The sequence below is a fragment of the Ruditapes philippinarum genome, unplaced genomic scaffold (genome assembly GCF_026571515.1).
Source record: "Ruditapes philippinarum isolate M1 unplaced genomic scaffold, ASM2657151v2 ctg1744_1_1_1_1, whole genome shotgun sequence".
Classification (NCBI taxonomy): domain Eukaryota; kingdom Metazoa; phylum Mollusca; class Bivalvia; order Venerida; family Veneridae; genus Ruditapes; species Ruditapes philippinarum.
Window position 1 is genome coordinate 31,993 of NW_026859489.1, and position 13,025 is coordinate 45,017.

Sequence of the window (13,025 nt, forward strand, 5' to 3'; positions counted from 1 at the left end):
TGTATTCTACAAGGCTACTCGTCAAACACCAGGTTTCATTAGTGAAATATAACTATGTATTACACCGTGCAAATACTATAAAAATTGTGAATTGGTTTAAGCAAAAATTATTTTTTAATAAGTCGATATTTTGAAAATAAAATCAGATATTTCAAACACCTGAAATGAAACAATTATTTTATAACGCTTCTTTGTATCATAGTTTTGGGACGTTTCTGTTGAAAATGTGTCCGAGTTAAATCGTATATACATGCACAGTGCCTTAACCGGAGAGCAGTTATTAGTTACCCGCACTCCAGATCATGCGCATTGATTGGCTAATTTTTGCTGAGGTTTTTATTGTGACAGCAGAGAAAGGGAAAGTGATAGAAATATCATATTAAGATGCTCGTTCATTGGTTACTTTTGATGGGGTTTCATATTGTGCAACAGGGAATGTGTTTTTTTATGTTTGACTATGATACAAAAGAGATTGTATCATAGTTTGGGGACGTTTCTGTTGAAAATGTGTCAGAGTTAAATTATATACGCATATACATGCACAGTGTGTTAACTGGAGTGCAGGTATCAGTTACTCACACCCCACAGAATGCGCATTGATTGGCTCATTTTTTCCGGGGTTTACTTATTGTGACGGCAGAGAAGGGGAAAGCGACAGAAATATCATATTCAGATGCTCATTAATTGGTTACTCTTTTTCCGGGGTTTCGAATTGTGACAACAGGAAACGTAACTATGTTTGAATATGATACAAAAGAGAAAGAGCATCAAAACACTTGGCAATTTGATTTATACTCGGGGTCTACACCCCTCGTTCAAATTAGTTAGCCTCGTGTTTCGATGCTTTTTCTATTACAACGTCCCTACTTTTGATCATGGGTGTATTATATGGTCCTAAATCTTAAGTTACAAATCAGACGTATATAGAATAACAAAATTACAAAAAAGACCGCCAGAATCTTTTTAAATAAACCCGTGAAAACCAATTCTCTTGAAATGTTTCAAAATCTGAAATGGTTATGAAGCGATGAATAAATTCCAGCATAAATTTCTGATCTAATTTTGTCATCGCAGAATAAAACGTACTTACAAAGATTGATATATTGGGGCTTTGTAACACCGCACTTTGGGGTCCAATGCACTTTGGGGTCAAAAATCGAGAAATTGAGCCCAAAGTGCGTTATTATACTACATATTAACGCACTTTGGGTTCCAGAGTTCTGAAGGTGTCAACTGAGTTCTGCTTAAAAACTGAATTGACAAATAAACACCAGCATATATTTCTGATCTAATTCCGTTATCGCAGAATAAAACGTAGTTACTAAGATTAGTTTATTGGGGCTTTGTTACACCGCTCTTTGGGGTCCAATGCACTTTGGGGTCAAAATCGAGAAATTGACCCCAAAGTGCGTTAAAATACTTTCTAAAGAACTATAAATATACTCTTTTGCACTGTTCGGGTGAAATATCAAGTTTCTCGAGATAAAAATACAAACAAACAACTAGGTTTTTTTGTAAGCTCCATAACAGCCGTCCACCAGATGCTTTTTAGGGAAAACTTATTACAGAGGGTGTTCGCCTTGATTTTTCGGTGGGGTGGGGTGTTACAACTTAAATAGTTAATGATTTCTTTTAGTACTGCATGTACTGACTACTGACCTAGTCAAGTTTTTTTACATGTCACATTTAAATAAGCTATAAAGAAATGGTCCTTTCAACATGTACGAGCGTATTCAGGCGAAATGTCTTATTAAGATTGCTCAGAATTTATACCTTTGTCTATGCTAAGACTATCATGTTTTTATAAAATGTGTGAATAAAAAAGCGGGAAAGTAATGCAATTAGCTAAAAGCAATAGAGTTAATGGAAGGTTTACATTCTTTACAAATAAAATGTAATAGGAAAATGCGAGAAAAAATATATTTCGAGGTTATTTATTCATACAAATTCTTTATTTATTGAAAGTTCTTCACTAACATATCAAGATCATTTCAAATCCCTATTGATTCTACTATAATTCAGGGCACATGTTTGCGTCTATTTAATACCTTGTTTTTTGTTTACCATTGGCTTTTACTCTAAGATATTACTTTAAAACATCATGAAAATTATCTTTATTGATTGAATTTTTATGACCCCCAAAGCACGTCGTTTGTCTGATGTTCAAAATACACATGTACCTGTGTAACGCACTTTAGGGTCAAAATTTGTCAAATCGAGTCTACAACAGTGTCAATTTTGCCGTGTTGAACTTTCTTTGATGATTCTGTTTTTCTCTGTTTTCAGCGGTAAGTAATTAATTTCTATTTCCTCTCATTTCCCATTAAATAAACCCACTCCCTAATTTTCCATTCACCCCATCCTTGTCCCTTTAACTCCCAAATGATGTAGTTCACTTAATCACCATCTTTTCAGAAAAAAACATTTCTCAGTCAGAACTATATGTAGCTGTCTGAAACTACACATTTGCCCACTTTATAATGGAATAAGAGAAAGTTTCATGAAAATCTTATCAAGCTACTGTACTATAACGCTGCACAGACTACTATATGGCGACTGTAACATGAGTGATAATACTAACTGTAATATTTTTCTTACTGTTCAAGAATATATCAGCAAAAGCAAGATATTTACTTAAGATATCATTCTTTAATCAATGCCATACTGTTAGTGCCGTCTTGAAATATCTTCTTTTCTCTGCTATCTTATTTCTTCTTTTCCTCTCTTTTTAAAATAGTTGTTATTTTACAAAACATATTTTTTAAAACATTCTTATTACCAACTACGAACACTCATATGATTTGTATATAACATAAAATTCATTCTAATTAAACAATTACTCATTGTATTTTCAAGCATATCCATGTACATACATATACAAACGGCCAATATTTAGAAAATACAAACTAGATTAAAAATTGAGTCTATTATTTCCAGTCTAAATGTTTAAAAAAACTTCAAACATTTCTTTCTGACAAAAGTTTGTTTTACTTCCACGGACAGGGATATTTTGTCAAGCCTTTTGACGTCTTATCTGTGATGTGCAGGATTCATAACCTCTGACCCCTTTCAAAATTATTTAATAGCATATTTGAAACTCAAAAGGTCGCCCAAATAGAAAGATAAAGTACATAATTTATACCATATATCATAAGTAGGTACACTTATTTTATGATATAATTGCTCAAACTTTGCATAAAAAAGCTGGAGTATACTAAACAATCGGATAATGATTCTTTTAAGTAGACATACACTATAAAATATGACACAAAATGAAGCATTTAAAATGTTTATATCAGTATTGATTTTACTTGTCCAAGATGAACATGTCCAAACATAAAACATTTAATGAATAGCAAACATACGAAATCTAGTACGGCTCGAATTATTTATCAATTATATAGCTTCCATCCAGAGAAAGATGTCCTGCGTTGTCCTCCAAGCTTGCCATTATGCCAAGTTCCACAACGTATCCAAACCTGATCACCAGATTTCAGATCCGTAACAACAACATTGGAAGCTACAGCATAATCATTATGATTGCCAGCATCCGAAAAAGCTTGACTGCGTTCTTCGCCATTTACCACAAGTTCAGAGTCCATATAAGTACCATCTTTATTAGTAACGACCCAATAAAAGACGTATACTCCAGGTGATCGACATGTAAATATACCAGACTTCCCATTGTAAGAATTTCCAATATTTGTTTGGACCTCATCAAAAATAATGATACGGTAATTTGTAACTGATGCCATATCGTTCGTTAGGTAAGCAGAAAACGCAACCTTATTCTCAACACTGCATCGTCCTTAAATGATTAAAATTAATGTTTGATTTTAAACAAACAGTTTACTAAATATATGTGTTTTGAAACATCTGTGTATATAAAAAGGTACGATCGTTTAAAAGTTTTGAATTATTTACTAGCTTATCACATATTTAGATAAATATAATATTTTACTTGTATTGAGACTAATTTGAACTGCTTTGACAAAACTCATTAAAAATTGATAATCATTCGATATAAAAATAATTAATTGCACATGTATACAATGAAAGCAAATTAATGTAAGTCACTGTTAAACATACCGTCACCACCCTTTGCAAGTTTATGCACGGATTTCTTTTGTTCTGCTAGCTCACTCTCAAGTTCTGCCAATTTCTTGACAACTTTGAACTCGTAGTCAAACCTTGAGAGACACTGCGGCTCATCTTCTAGAGATTCTTGAAATAAAATAGTTCTGAGTATTTCTTATAAATTCAATTTGCAAAATTATGTATCAATCTTCATAGTTTTTAAATATAATAATAAAAGAATATCAGCACATGCTTTTCCATTTTAAAAAATAGTAATTGAAAATTAATAACTGTTTTTTTTAAAAAGCATTTATATTGTTAATAAATAAATAAATAAATAAATAATATACCTTTTCCACAAATAACCAGTGCCATTAGAGCAAAGGGTATAAGAAAGTATAGGTCCATTTAAAATTGTTTGATGAATTACGCAATATAATACCAAATTTTATATTGAACTTCAGAAGTGAATGCTGATCAAATCTCTTCTGTGTTCGCATTCAAAACTTTGATATTAATTTACAAGTTTGATAATTGCATGATCACATTTGTAAATAAACCTTCGTTAGATGTTTCAAAACTCCCCATTATGTGAAGCCAAGGTCATCGTTAAAAGGTTAGAAACGTTTTCGTGAGTATTCATAATTCTTCAAAATAAAACAGAACTTGATATACAAAATCACAGATAGTATTTTACAAATACACAATACAACGTTTAATAACTTTGATTACAACACACCGAATAACTTACATTATTTATAGTCAATGTCATTAATAGTATTACAAATTTTACAATATATATCATGCTGCAATTTATTGATATTTTAATTAACGTCTAATAACAAATTTGGATGATATGGGAAACAGTAAATCATAAGTACAATTATGCACTTCAAGGGCGAAGTAATGACAACAAGCAATTATCATAGTATTGCAAGCAATCCATAAGTCCCCTACCGGTTAGAACCCCAGCAACATTCTGAAGGGCCATTGGCCATTCAATTTTACCATGGAATGAATGACATAAATGAACTTAAATCTTTTGAGTTCTAAGTTTGTCTATATCATAGTAATGTGTTAAGTTTTCCTGCCTAGTAAGGAAATTATGTTTATACAACATATAATCAAAAGGTCCAATTTTCTCAGGATATATAAGTATAACTAATGTTTCAACTTTTCTCTATTTTAAGTAAATTTGTTAGAAAAAATCTTTAAAAATGATCTCAGGAAACAGGTTTTATGAACAGACAGACAGACAGACAGACAGACAGACTGACTGAAGGCGACTCTAAAGTTATTTTTTTAAACATCCCTGTTACCAAAATATAACATATTTCAATACAAAATTCTTAAAGAGCTGATAACTCTTGAAATAACGATGCTAGATTTATGAACATTGATGTGAGTTTTACTTTAAGTTTAAAGATTCCATTTATAGTCACAAAGAAGATAAGTAAAAAAAATAACAATTTTCAAATATAACATTAACAAAAATGTATAGTAAGTAACAAAGATGAAAATTTAAAACAAAAATATAATGTAGGTGTTGATAACGAATGCTGATTTTGAATTTGAAGAAAATCCATGAAGAAATAAGAAAGTTAAAGAATGAATAAGAAAAATTCAAAGTTTAAGGAGGAGATAATTCTGGAAATATGGATCGAGATAATTCTGGAAATATAGATTTATAAACCTTATCATATTATAATTATGTGGGATTTTAAAGTAAATACTATAAGGAATGAAGAAGAAAAAATATAGCAATTTCTCGAAAAAAATCTAAGTTCAAGGGGGATATAATTCTAGAAATAGTCTTGCTACAGTATTTAACCTTCTCACAAATGTTGAGTGATAATAAGAAAAATATATATGAAGTTTGAAGTAGATGCATTAAGAAATAAAGAAGTTATTTAAAAAAAGACAACATTTCAAGGGAGGTAATTCTGATAATTTTTGTGCTAGAATTGAAAACCTTGTCACATATGATGTGGTTGATGACCAGAAACTTATATTTAAAGTTTGAAGTAAACACCTTAAGAAATAAAGAACTTATAGTGAAAAAGCGTAAAAAAGCGTAAAAATTCAAATCAGAAATCTTGAAATTCAGTCTATTTGTTGCAATAGCAACCAGAATTTTCAACAAAGGAAGAAAAGAAAAAGATGTGCATAATTTCTAGACTGTCATCTGCCCATATTTCAAGTTTCATAAAAATATTTTCAGTACTTTTTGAGATATCACTGGATTCAGTTTATGTGTAAAATTTGCCATATTTTCAGTCTATTTGTTTCCATAGCAACCAGAACTTTCAACATAGGAAGAAAAGAAAAAGACGTGCATTATCTCCAAACTGCAATTCATCCATATATCAAGTTTCATAAAAAAATATTTTTTGTACTTTTTGTGTTATCGCGGGATCCAGTTTTGTGGACGGACGGACTGACAGACAGACAGACAGAAAAACAGATAGACAGACAGACAGATGGACAGACGGACGGAGGGTAAACTTAAATTCCCCTCCGGTTAAACCGGTAGGGGACTAATAAAAATGACTAAATGACAGAAAATATGCACAAAAGCGAATACGTGTTGGACGATATCATACTTTGGTTTCATCCTTTGTGAAGTGTTCGTGTTGTTTTTTGTGAGAGAGATATAATCAAGGAAAATATAACTTAAAAAGGATCTTAATGCTGATAAAAGAGACACGAAAGACGCGCCAATAATTTTAGACCCATCATTACTAAAAGAAAGACATATTTTTATTTTTATAATAGATAACAATTCTCCTCTTACAGATTTTGTTTATTTACTTGTGCCTTTCATATTTATTATGTTGATACTTTGAGTGTTCCTTTTACTTTTTTGAAGGAATGGGACAGTCTGATACTAAGGTCAAGGTCATCTTTGGGTAGAGTTATTAATTCTGGTGTCCAGGTCACTTGTGGCATATTTACACAAACAGATTTTTTAATTTACTAATGTGCATTGGATACATTGACACATATGCAGCTTCAAAAATCACTAATCGACTTAAGCAATATTCTTGTTTACTGATTTTAAACCCATGAATAAAAGAACTTGTTTTGGCCGTTAATTATTTCTACAGATGAGACCACAAAGAAAGCCGCGACATATAGGGAACATAATGTTCAATCGCCCCTCAAAACATTGTATTGTTTGTCAATATTCTTTGAGAAAGCAGATAAATCTAAGTTCATATTAAATGTCTTTAATATACTATAAAACGGTATATTCATATAGTGGTTAAGACGATTGAAAGAGATATTAGCAAGGAGACTTGTAATATGTTTTATTACGTGTTTCCAGATGTTCACGCCAACAACCTGTCAAAGTGACAGAATTATACAGTATAATGAACAGTATGAACTAAATACTGAGAGAGCCGTCAATGTCAAGTTTTGGTTTCACTTATGAGATTTTTATCGATATTCTGAGCGGTATTCGTGATTATAAGTTAAGAATCGCTGTACTCCTGGACTTGCTGCAGTATTGGACTTGCTGAAGTATTGGACTTGCTGCGCTTCTTGGACTTGCTGCGCTTCTTGGACTTGCTGCACTACTGGACTTGCTGCACTATTGGACTTGCTGCACTATTGGACTTGCTGCACTATTGGACTAGCTACGCTTCTTAGACTTGCTGCAGTATTGGACTTGCTGCACTATTGGACTTGCTGCAGTATTAGACTTGCTGCACTATTAGACTTGCTGCACTTCTTGGACTTGCTTCACTATTAGTCTTGCTGCGCTTCTTGGACTTGCTTCGCTTCTTGGACTTGCTGCTCTTCTTGGACTTGCTGCGCTTCTTAGACTTGCTGCGCTTCTTAGACTTGCTGCGCTTCTTTGACTTGCTGCGCTTCTTAGACTTGCTGCGCTCCTTGGACTTGCTGCGCTTCTTGGACTTGCTGCGCTTCTTGGACTTGCTTCTTTTCTGGGAAGCGGACCGTTCTTAGACTTGCTTCTTTACTGGGAAGCGGACCGTTCTTAGACTTGCTTCTTTACTGGGAAGCGGACCGTTGCTAAGGCTCAACTCTTCACTAGAAAGCCGACCGTTTTCTAGACTTGCTGCTTTATTCGGTTCCCTCACTGGACCTGCTCACCAACAAGGAGACTTGCTGAAAATTAAGCTTTCTGACAATATATATAAAGCTTCTTTCGAAATCAATTTTTTTTTCTTCTTTTTTTTATTTCCAATTTCATTTCATATAAATACACAACGCGCGAACCGGATAGAACGCCACAATTGTGACGTCACGTCAAAACAATAAATAATACAAAATGGCGGACATTTGTGTTTCTTTTCATAAATAAAATGGCTATTTTGACAACAGCCCTCTTCAAAAGGAAATATTAAATATTTCCATCAAATGTCAAAATAACATTCTTTTTTATTCATCTGTTTCTTGATACTGTCTGCTTAGGTAGTCTGCAAAGATATTGTCGGATCCTTTGATGGCTTCAATACGGAACTGGTATGATTGAAGAAATAAGGCCCACCTCACTAATCGACCGTTGTCTGGTGTACTTTTCTGGATGTACGACAATGAACTGTGGTCCGTTTGTATGATGAACTCTTTCCCATACAAGTATTTTTGGAACTTCTTTATTCCATATACTATTGCTAGACACTCTCTTTCTCCTACAGAATAGTTCCTTTCACGATCAAGTAGCTTCTTGCTTGCAAAGGCAATAGGAAACAACTCTCCCTCATATCTCTGAAGCAATGCTGAACCTATCCCAGCATTCGAGGCATCACACTGTAAAATGAATTCTTTCGAAAAATCAGGCAGTCGAAGAATTGGACTCTTGGTTAGTTGCTCCTTTAAAGTATTAAAAGCTCTTTCTTGCTCATCTCCCCATCGTACATTGTTTGGTAGGCCTTTCTTCGTTAAGTCTGTAAGAGGTGCCGCAATCTCAGCAAACGATGGTATAAATCTCCTGTAATATCCGGCAAGTCCTAAGAACGCTCTAACTTGTCTTTTAGTCTTTGGCACTTCTGCTTCTTTGATTCTTGTCAGTTTTTCCCCTTCCATTTGAACTATGCCATTTCCAACCATATGTCCTGTAAAACCAATGTTGTTATATCCTATATAACACTTCGATGGCTTTATGGTAAGCTCTGCTTCTGCCAATCTTTGGAGGAGCTCCCTCAGCATTGTCATATGTTCTGTCCAGGTTGTTGTATGCCCTATCATATCGTCAACATAGTTATCAACAAAATCACACCCTGCCAATAACTTCCGCATCATCCTGTTGAATGTGGCTCCAGAGTTAACCATACCGAAAGGCATTTTCTTGAATTGATAACTCCCTCTATCCGTTGCAAATGCTGTAAATCTGCGGCAATTTTCAGCAACTGGGATTTGCCAATAACCTTTGCATAAGTCGATCTTGGTAAAATACTTAGCATCTTTCAGCTTTGCCATTATATCATCTACGCTTGCCATTGGTTCGGTGTCAAATTTGGTGACGGCATTCAGTCTTCTAAAATCAATACAAAATCGATTACTCCCATCTTTCTTCTTGACAATGACTATCGGTGCGTTGTATTCCGACACAGATGGTTCAATCACATCAGCCTTTATCATATCTTGTATTTCATTTTCAACAGCTTGTCTCTTGGCATATGGTATGGGGTACTGTTTCACTCTCACAGGATTCTTGTCTGTTAATTCAACATGGTGCTTGATAAGTAGAGTTGTTCCTTGTCGCCCTGAAAACACTTCGCTAAACTCTTGAAGTATGGCAAGGACTTGCTTCCTCTGTTCAGGAGTAAGTCCCTCACTGATATTGACATCTTGGTATGTCTCCCCACTTGTGTAGTTAGGATAATCCAGGAGACTTTCGTCGTCCACCGCTCCATCTGAATTATCATCAACGTCTTCTATGATCGCTACACTTGCTGCAATCTTATCTTGGCGTTCTTCATATTTCTTCAGCAAATTAATGTGGAACGTCTTCAGCTTGTCTCCAATCTTGATTCTGTAATCAAATTTATTAATTACTTCGACAACTTGAAAAGGTCCTTTCCATTGAAGCATCATCTTATTATTGTCTGTGGGTAAAAGCAGTAAGACTTTATCTCCAACACGCAAAACTCTGTTTCGAGCTCTCTTGTCATAGTGATGCTTATAGGTATTCTTGGCTTTCATCAGACTTTCTCTGGCTATCTTGCATGTCTCCTCTAAGCGCTGCTTCAGATTGAGCACATACAGGTATGTATTCTGTATCTCTGGATCTTCTCTTTGAGTCCACATGTCCCTTAGTATTTGCATGGGCCCTTTAACTGTTCTTCCATACAGCAACTCAAACGGGAAAAATCCTGTACTCGCCTGTGGTACCTCTCTATATGCAAATAATACAGCCGGTAAGTATCTATCCCAGTCCTCGGGTCTTTCCTGGCACATCTTCCGCAGCATACATTTTAGCACTCCATTCATCCGCTCAAACAAGCCGTTGCACTTTGGGTTGTAAGGTGTTGTGAAGTGCTTTAAAGATATAAGTCGACATATCCCTTTCATGAGGTCTGCTGTTAATTGACTTCCTCTGTCACTTACAACATCTGAAGGAAATCCTACCCTCGAATATATTTCAAGTAGTGCTTCAGCAATGCTCTCGGTGTCTATTTTCGCCAATGGCACGGCTTCAGGGTAACGTGTGGCAAAATCCACCACCGTCAAGATATATCTGTTGCCCTTTTTCCGACACTGGTATAATCGGTCCTATCAAGTCTATTGCTACTCGATGAAATGGTTCCTCAATCACCGGCATGTCTCCTAGGGGGACTTTCTTCACTCGCCCTTTTGGGATGGTCTTCTGGCACACGTCACACGATCTGCAAAAACGTCCCACATCTCCCGTTATTCCTGGCCAATGGAAGCTTGTCAGGATTCTGTCCTCTGTCTTCTTAGATGACAAATGTCCACCAACAATGGATTCATGGGCAAGTTCCATCACTCTCTTCCTAAAGTCTGTCGGAACAACAATCTGCTTGGAGTCATCACCATTTTTCTGAAAGTAGGCTCTAAAAAGCACACCGTTTTCCACCACGTATTTAAACTTGGCCCCACCTTTGGTTTGCAGCTCTTCTGCCTTCTCTGCTAAGTCCCAAACTTTCTTTAATGAAGAGTCACCTTTCTGGGATTCCTTCAATTTCTCTATGTCAACTTCAGCTTCGCAGGAAGGTTTTGGAACAGTCAACGCTCTAGTTGGACGGTCTGCTCTCTGATGCTGTGCTCTTGTCATGACTGCTGCAACAGCCGATGGTTCTTCTGTCTCCTTCCATTCAGGATCAGGCTTATCAAGTACTCCGGCAACGTTACCAATCACTAAATCGCATATTAATGACTTAAGCACCATTGCCTCTAACTCCCCAACATAGTATGGCGTATCTACCCATATTTTCGCCAAAGGTACTACTTTGGCATCTCCATCAATTGTTATCATAACAATTTCTTTACCCGTGAGTTGTTCTTCTTTCACAAACTTCTTCTTTACCGACGCTAACTCACATCCAGTATCTCTCAGCACTCTAACTGCATCTGCTCCAACAAAGCCCTCCTTCAACTCCAGGTTTCTTTCTTCTTCCAATAAATCAATGGTACAAGCTCCCGCGAGGATCGGCACGGTCTCTCCACTGGCTAACTTCAATTTTCCATCTTCAGTGTTCTTCTCTAGTGGATTAAGGTCTGCTTTGGCACATACGGCTGCTACTTTGCGGTCACTTCTTACACCTTCTGATTTTGTCTGCCTACAATCTTTTGCAATATGCCCCGTCTTGTTGCAAATAAAGCACACCTTTGGTGCTTGGCTTCTGTTATTCTGTCGGCAGTCTCTGGCTAAATGGCCCGCCTTATTACAAATAAAGCATGTCTTCACTGGCGAATTTCTATTCTCTGTCACTCTGCTTGATGTCTCTGGAATGGATCTCTTGCCCATCTGCCCTTGTTTTGGAACTGGAGTACCTCTGCCAAAAACAGAAGACGCCCCTTTATGCGCTTCTATGTACTGCTCTGCAAGGCGTGTTAACTCTTCTATTGATGTCGGCACTCTTTCTTTCAGGAAGACGGCCAAATCTGTGGAACACCCCTCGATGAACTGTTCCTTGATTAAGAGCTCGCTTATTCCATGAAAGGTCTGCTCTACTCCAGCCATATCTGTCCACCTTGTGAAATATCGTCTCAACCTCTCAATGAACTGAAAGACAGACTCACCAGGTAGTGGTCTGCTCTGCCTGAACTTCACCCTGAAACCCTCTTCAGTCAACTGGTATCGTTTTAAGATAGCCCTCTTCAAGGTGTCATACTTGTTGGCTTCTTCAATCGGCAAACTTGTAAATACTTCCAGACCTTGCCCTGAAAGTAATGAGCTTAAGCTCATGGCCCAAGTGTCTCTCTCCCAGTCTTGCCTGATTGCAAATCTTTCAAATCTCTCAAGAAATGAATCTATATTATCATTTGCTTCATCGAACTTAGGTATTCTTGGTCTGAGGGACTTGCTTCCCTCACTGGTGGTTACTTTGCAGGATTTGATCCGCTCAATCTCGAGATCTTTTTCCTTCATCTGGAGCTCAAAGTTTATTTCCATCTGTCTTCTTTCTTCTTCACGCCTTCGGGCCCTTTCCTCTCTGGCTAGGCATTCTTCTTCCTTCTCTTGAAGAAACAATAATAAATCGCTGCCGGATAACCCTAGCTTTTCTCCTATTCTTAACCATTCGTCGTAATACATATTGCTCATTTTATCAAAATCTCTTTTAAGTGATCCCGGACGAGCCCCCAATTGTCAAGTTTTGGTTTCACTTATGAGATTTTTATCGATATTCTGAGCGGTATTTGTGATTATAAGTTAAGAATCGCTGTACTCCTGGACTTGCTGCAGTATTGGACTTGCTGCAGTATTGGACTCGCTGCGCTTCTTGGACTTGCTGCGC

General features: G+C 36.1%; 3 protein-coding genes across 3 annotated transcripts; all 3 read right to left on the reverse strand.

Moving 5' to 3' along the window:
• Positions 1-3,305: 3,305 nt before the first annotated feature.
• LOC132756688 (C1q-related factor-like) lies at positions 3,306-4,612 on the reverse strand. Its single transcript, XM_060747817.1, has 3 exons — positions 4,428-4,612; positions 4,090-4,224; positions 3,306-3,808 (listed from the first exon to the last, which is right to left on the reverse strand). The coding sequence occupies exons 1-3, from the start codon at positions 4,483-4,485 to the stop codon at positions 3,393-3,395; spliced, it is 609 nt and encodes a 202-aa protein (XP_060603800.1). The 5' UTR covers positions 4,486-4,612; the 3' UTR covers positions 3,306-3,392.
• Positions 4,613-7,493: 2,881 nt separating this feature from the next.
• LOC132756689 (RNA-binding protein 39-like) lies at positions 7,494-8,036 on the reverse strand (the record flags this gene model as incomplete). The annotated part of the gene is made up of 1 exon (XM_060747818.1): positions 7,494-8,036. A coding segment is annotated over one exon (258 nt), but the record flags the coding sequence as incomplete, so codon positions are not given.
• Positions 8,037-10,741: 2,705 nt separating this feature from the next.
• Positions 10,742-12,823, reverse strand: LOC132756686 (uncharacterized). The gene has a single exon (XM_060747812.1). It carries the CDS (start codon positions 12,821-12,823, stop codon positions 10,742-10,744), a length of 2,082 nt encoding a protein of 693 aa, XP_060603795.1.
• Between the last annotated feature and the right edge of the window lie 202 nt (positions 12,824-13,025).

Excerpts from the sequence above, each read along its gene's own strand:
- LOC132756688 (XM_060747817.1), bottom strand. The coding sequence starts at position 4,485 with ATGGACCTATACTTTCTTATACCCTTTGCTCTAATGGCACTGGTTATT. Across the intron at positions 4,225-4,427 it reads ACTGGTTATTTGTGGAAAAG|AATCTCTAGAAGATGAGCCG; the intron begins GTATATTATTTA and ends TTTTATTTCAAG. Across the intron at positions 3,809-4,089 it reads ACTTGCAAAGGGTGGTGACG|GACGATGCAGTGTTGAGAAT; the intron begins GTATGTTTAACA and ends TAATCATTTAAG.
- LOC132756686 (XM_060747812.1), bottom strand. The coding sequence starts at position 12,823 with ATGTATTACGACGAATGGTTAAGAATAGGAGAAAAGCTAGGGTTATCC.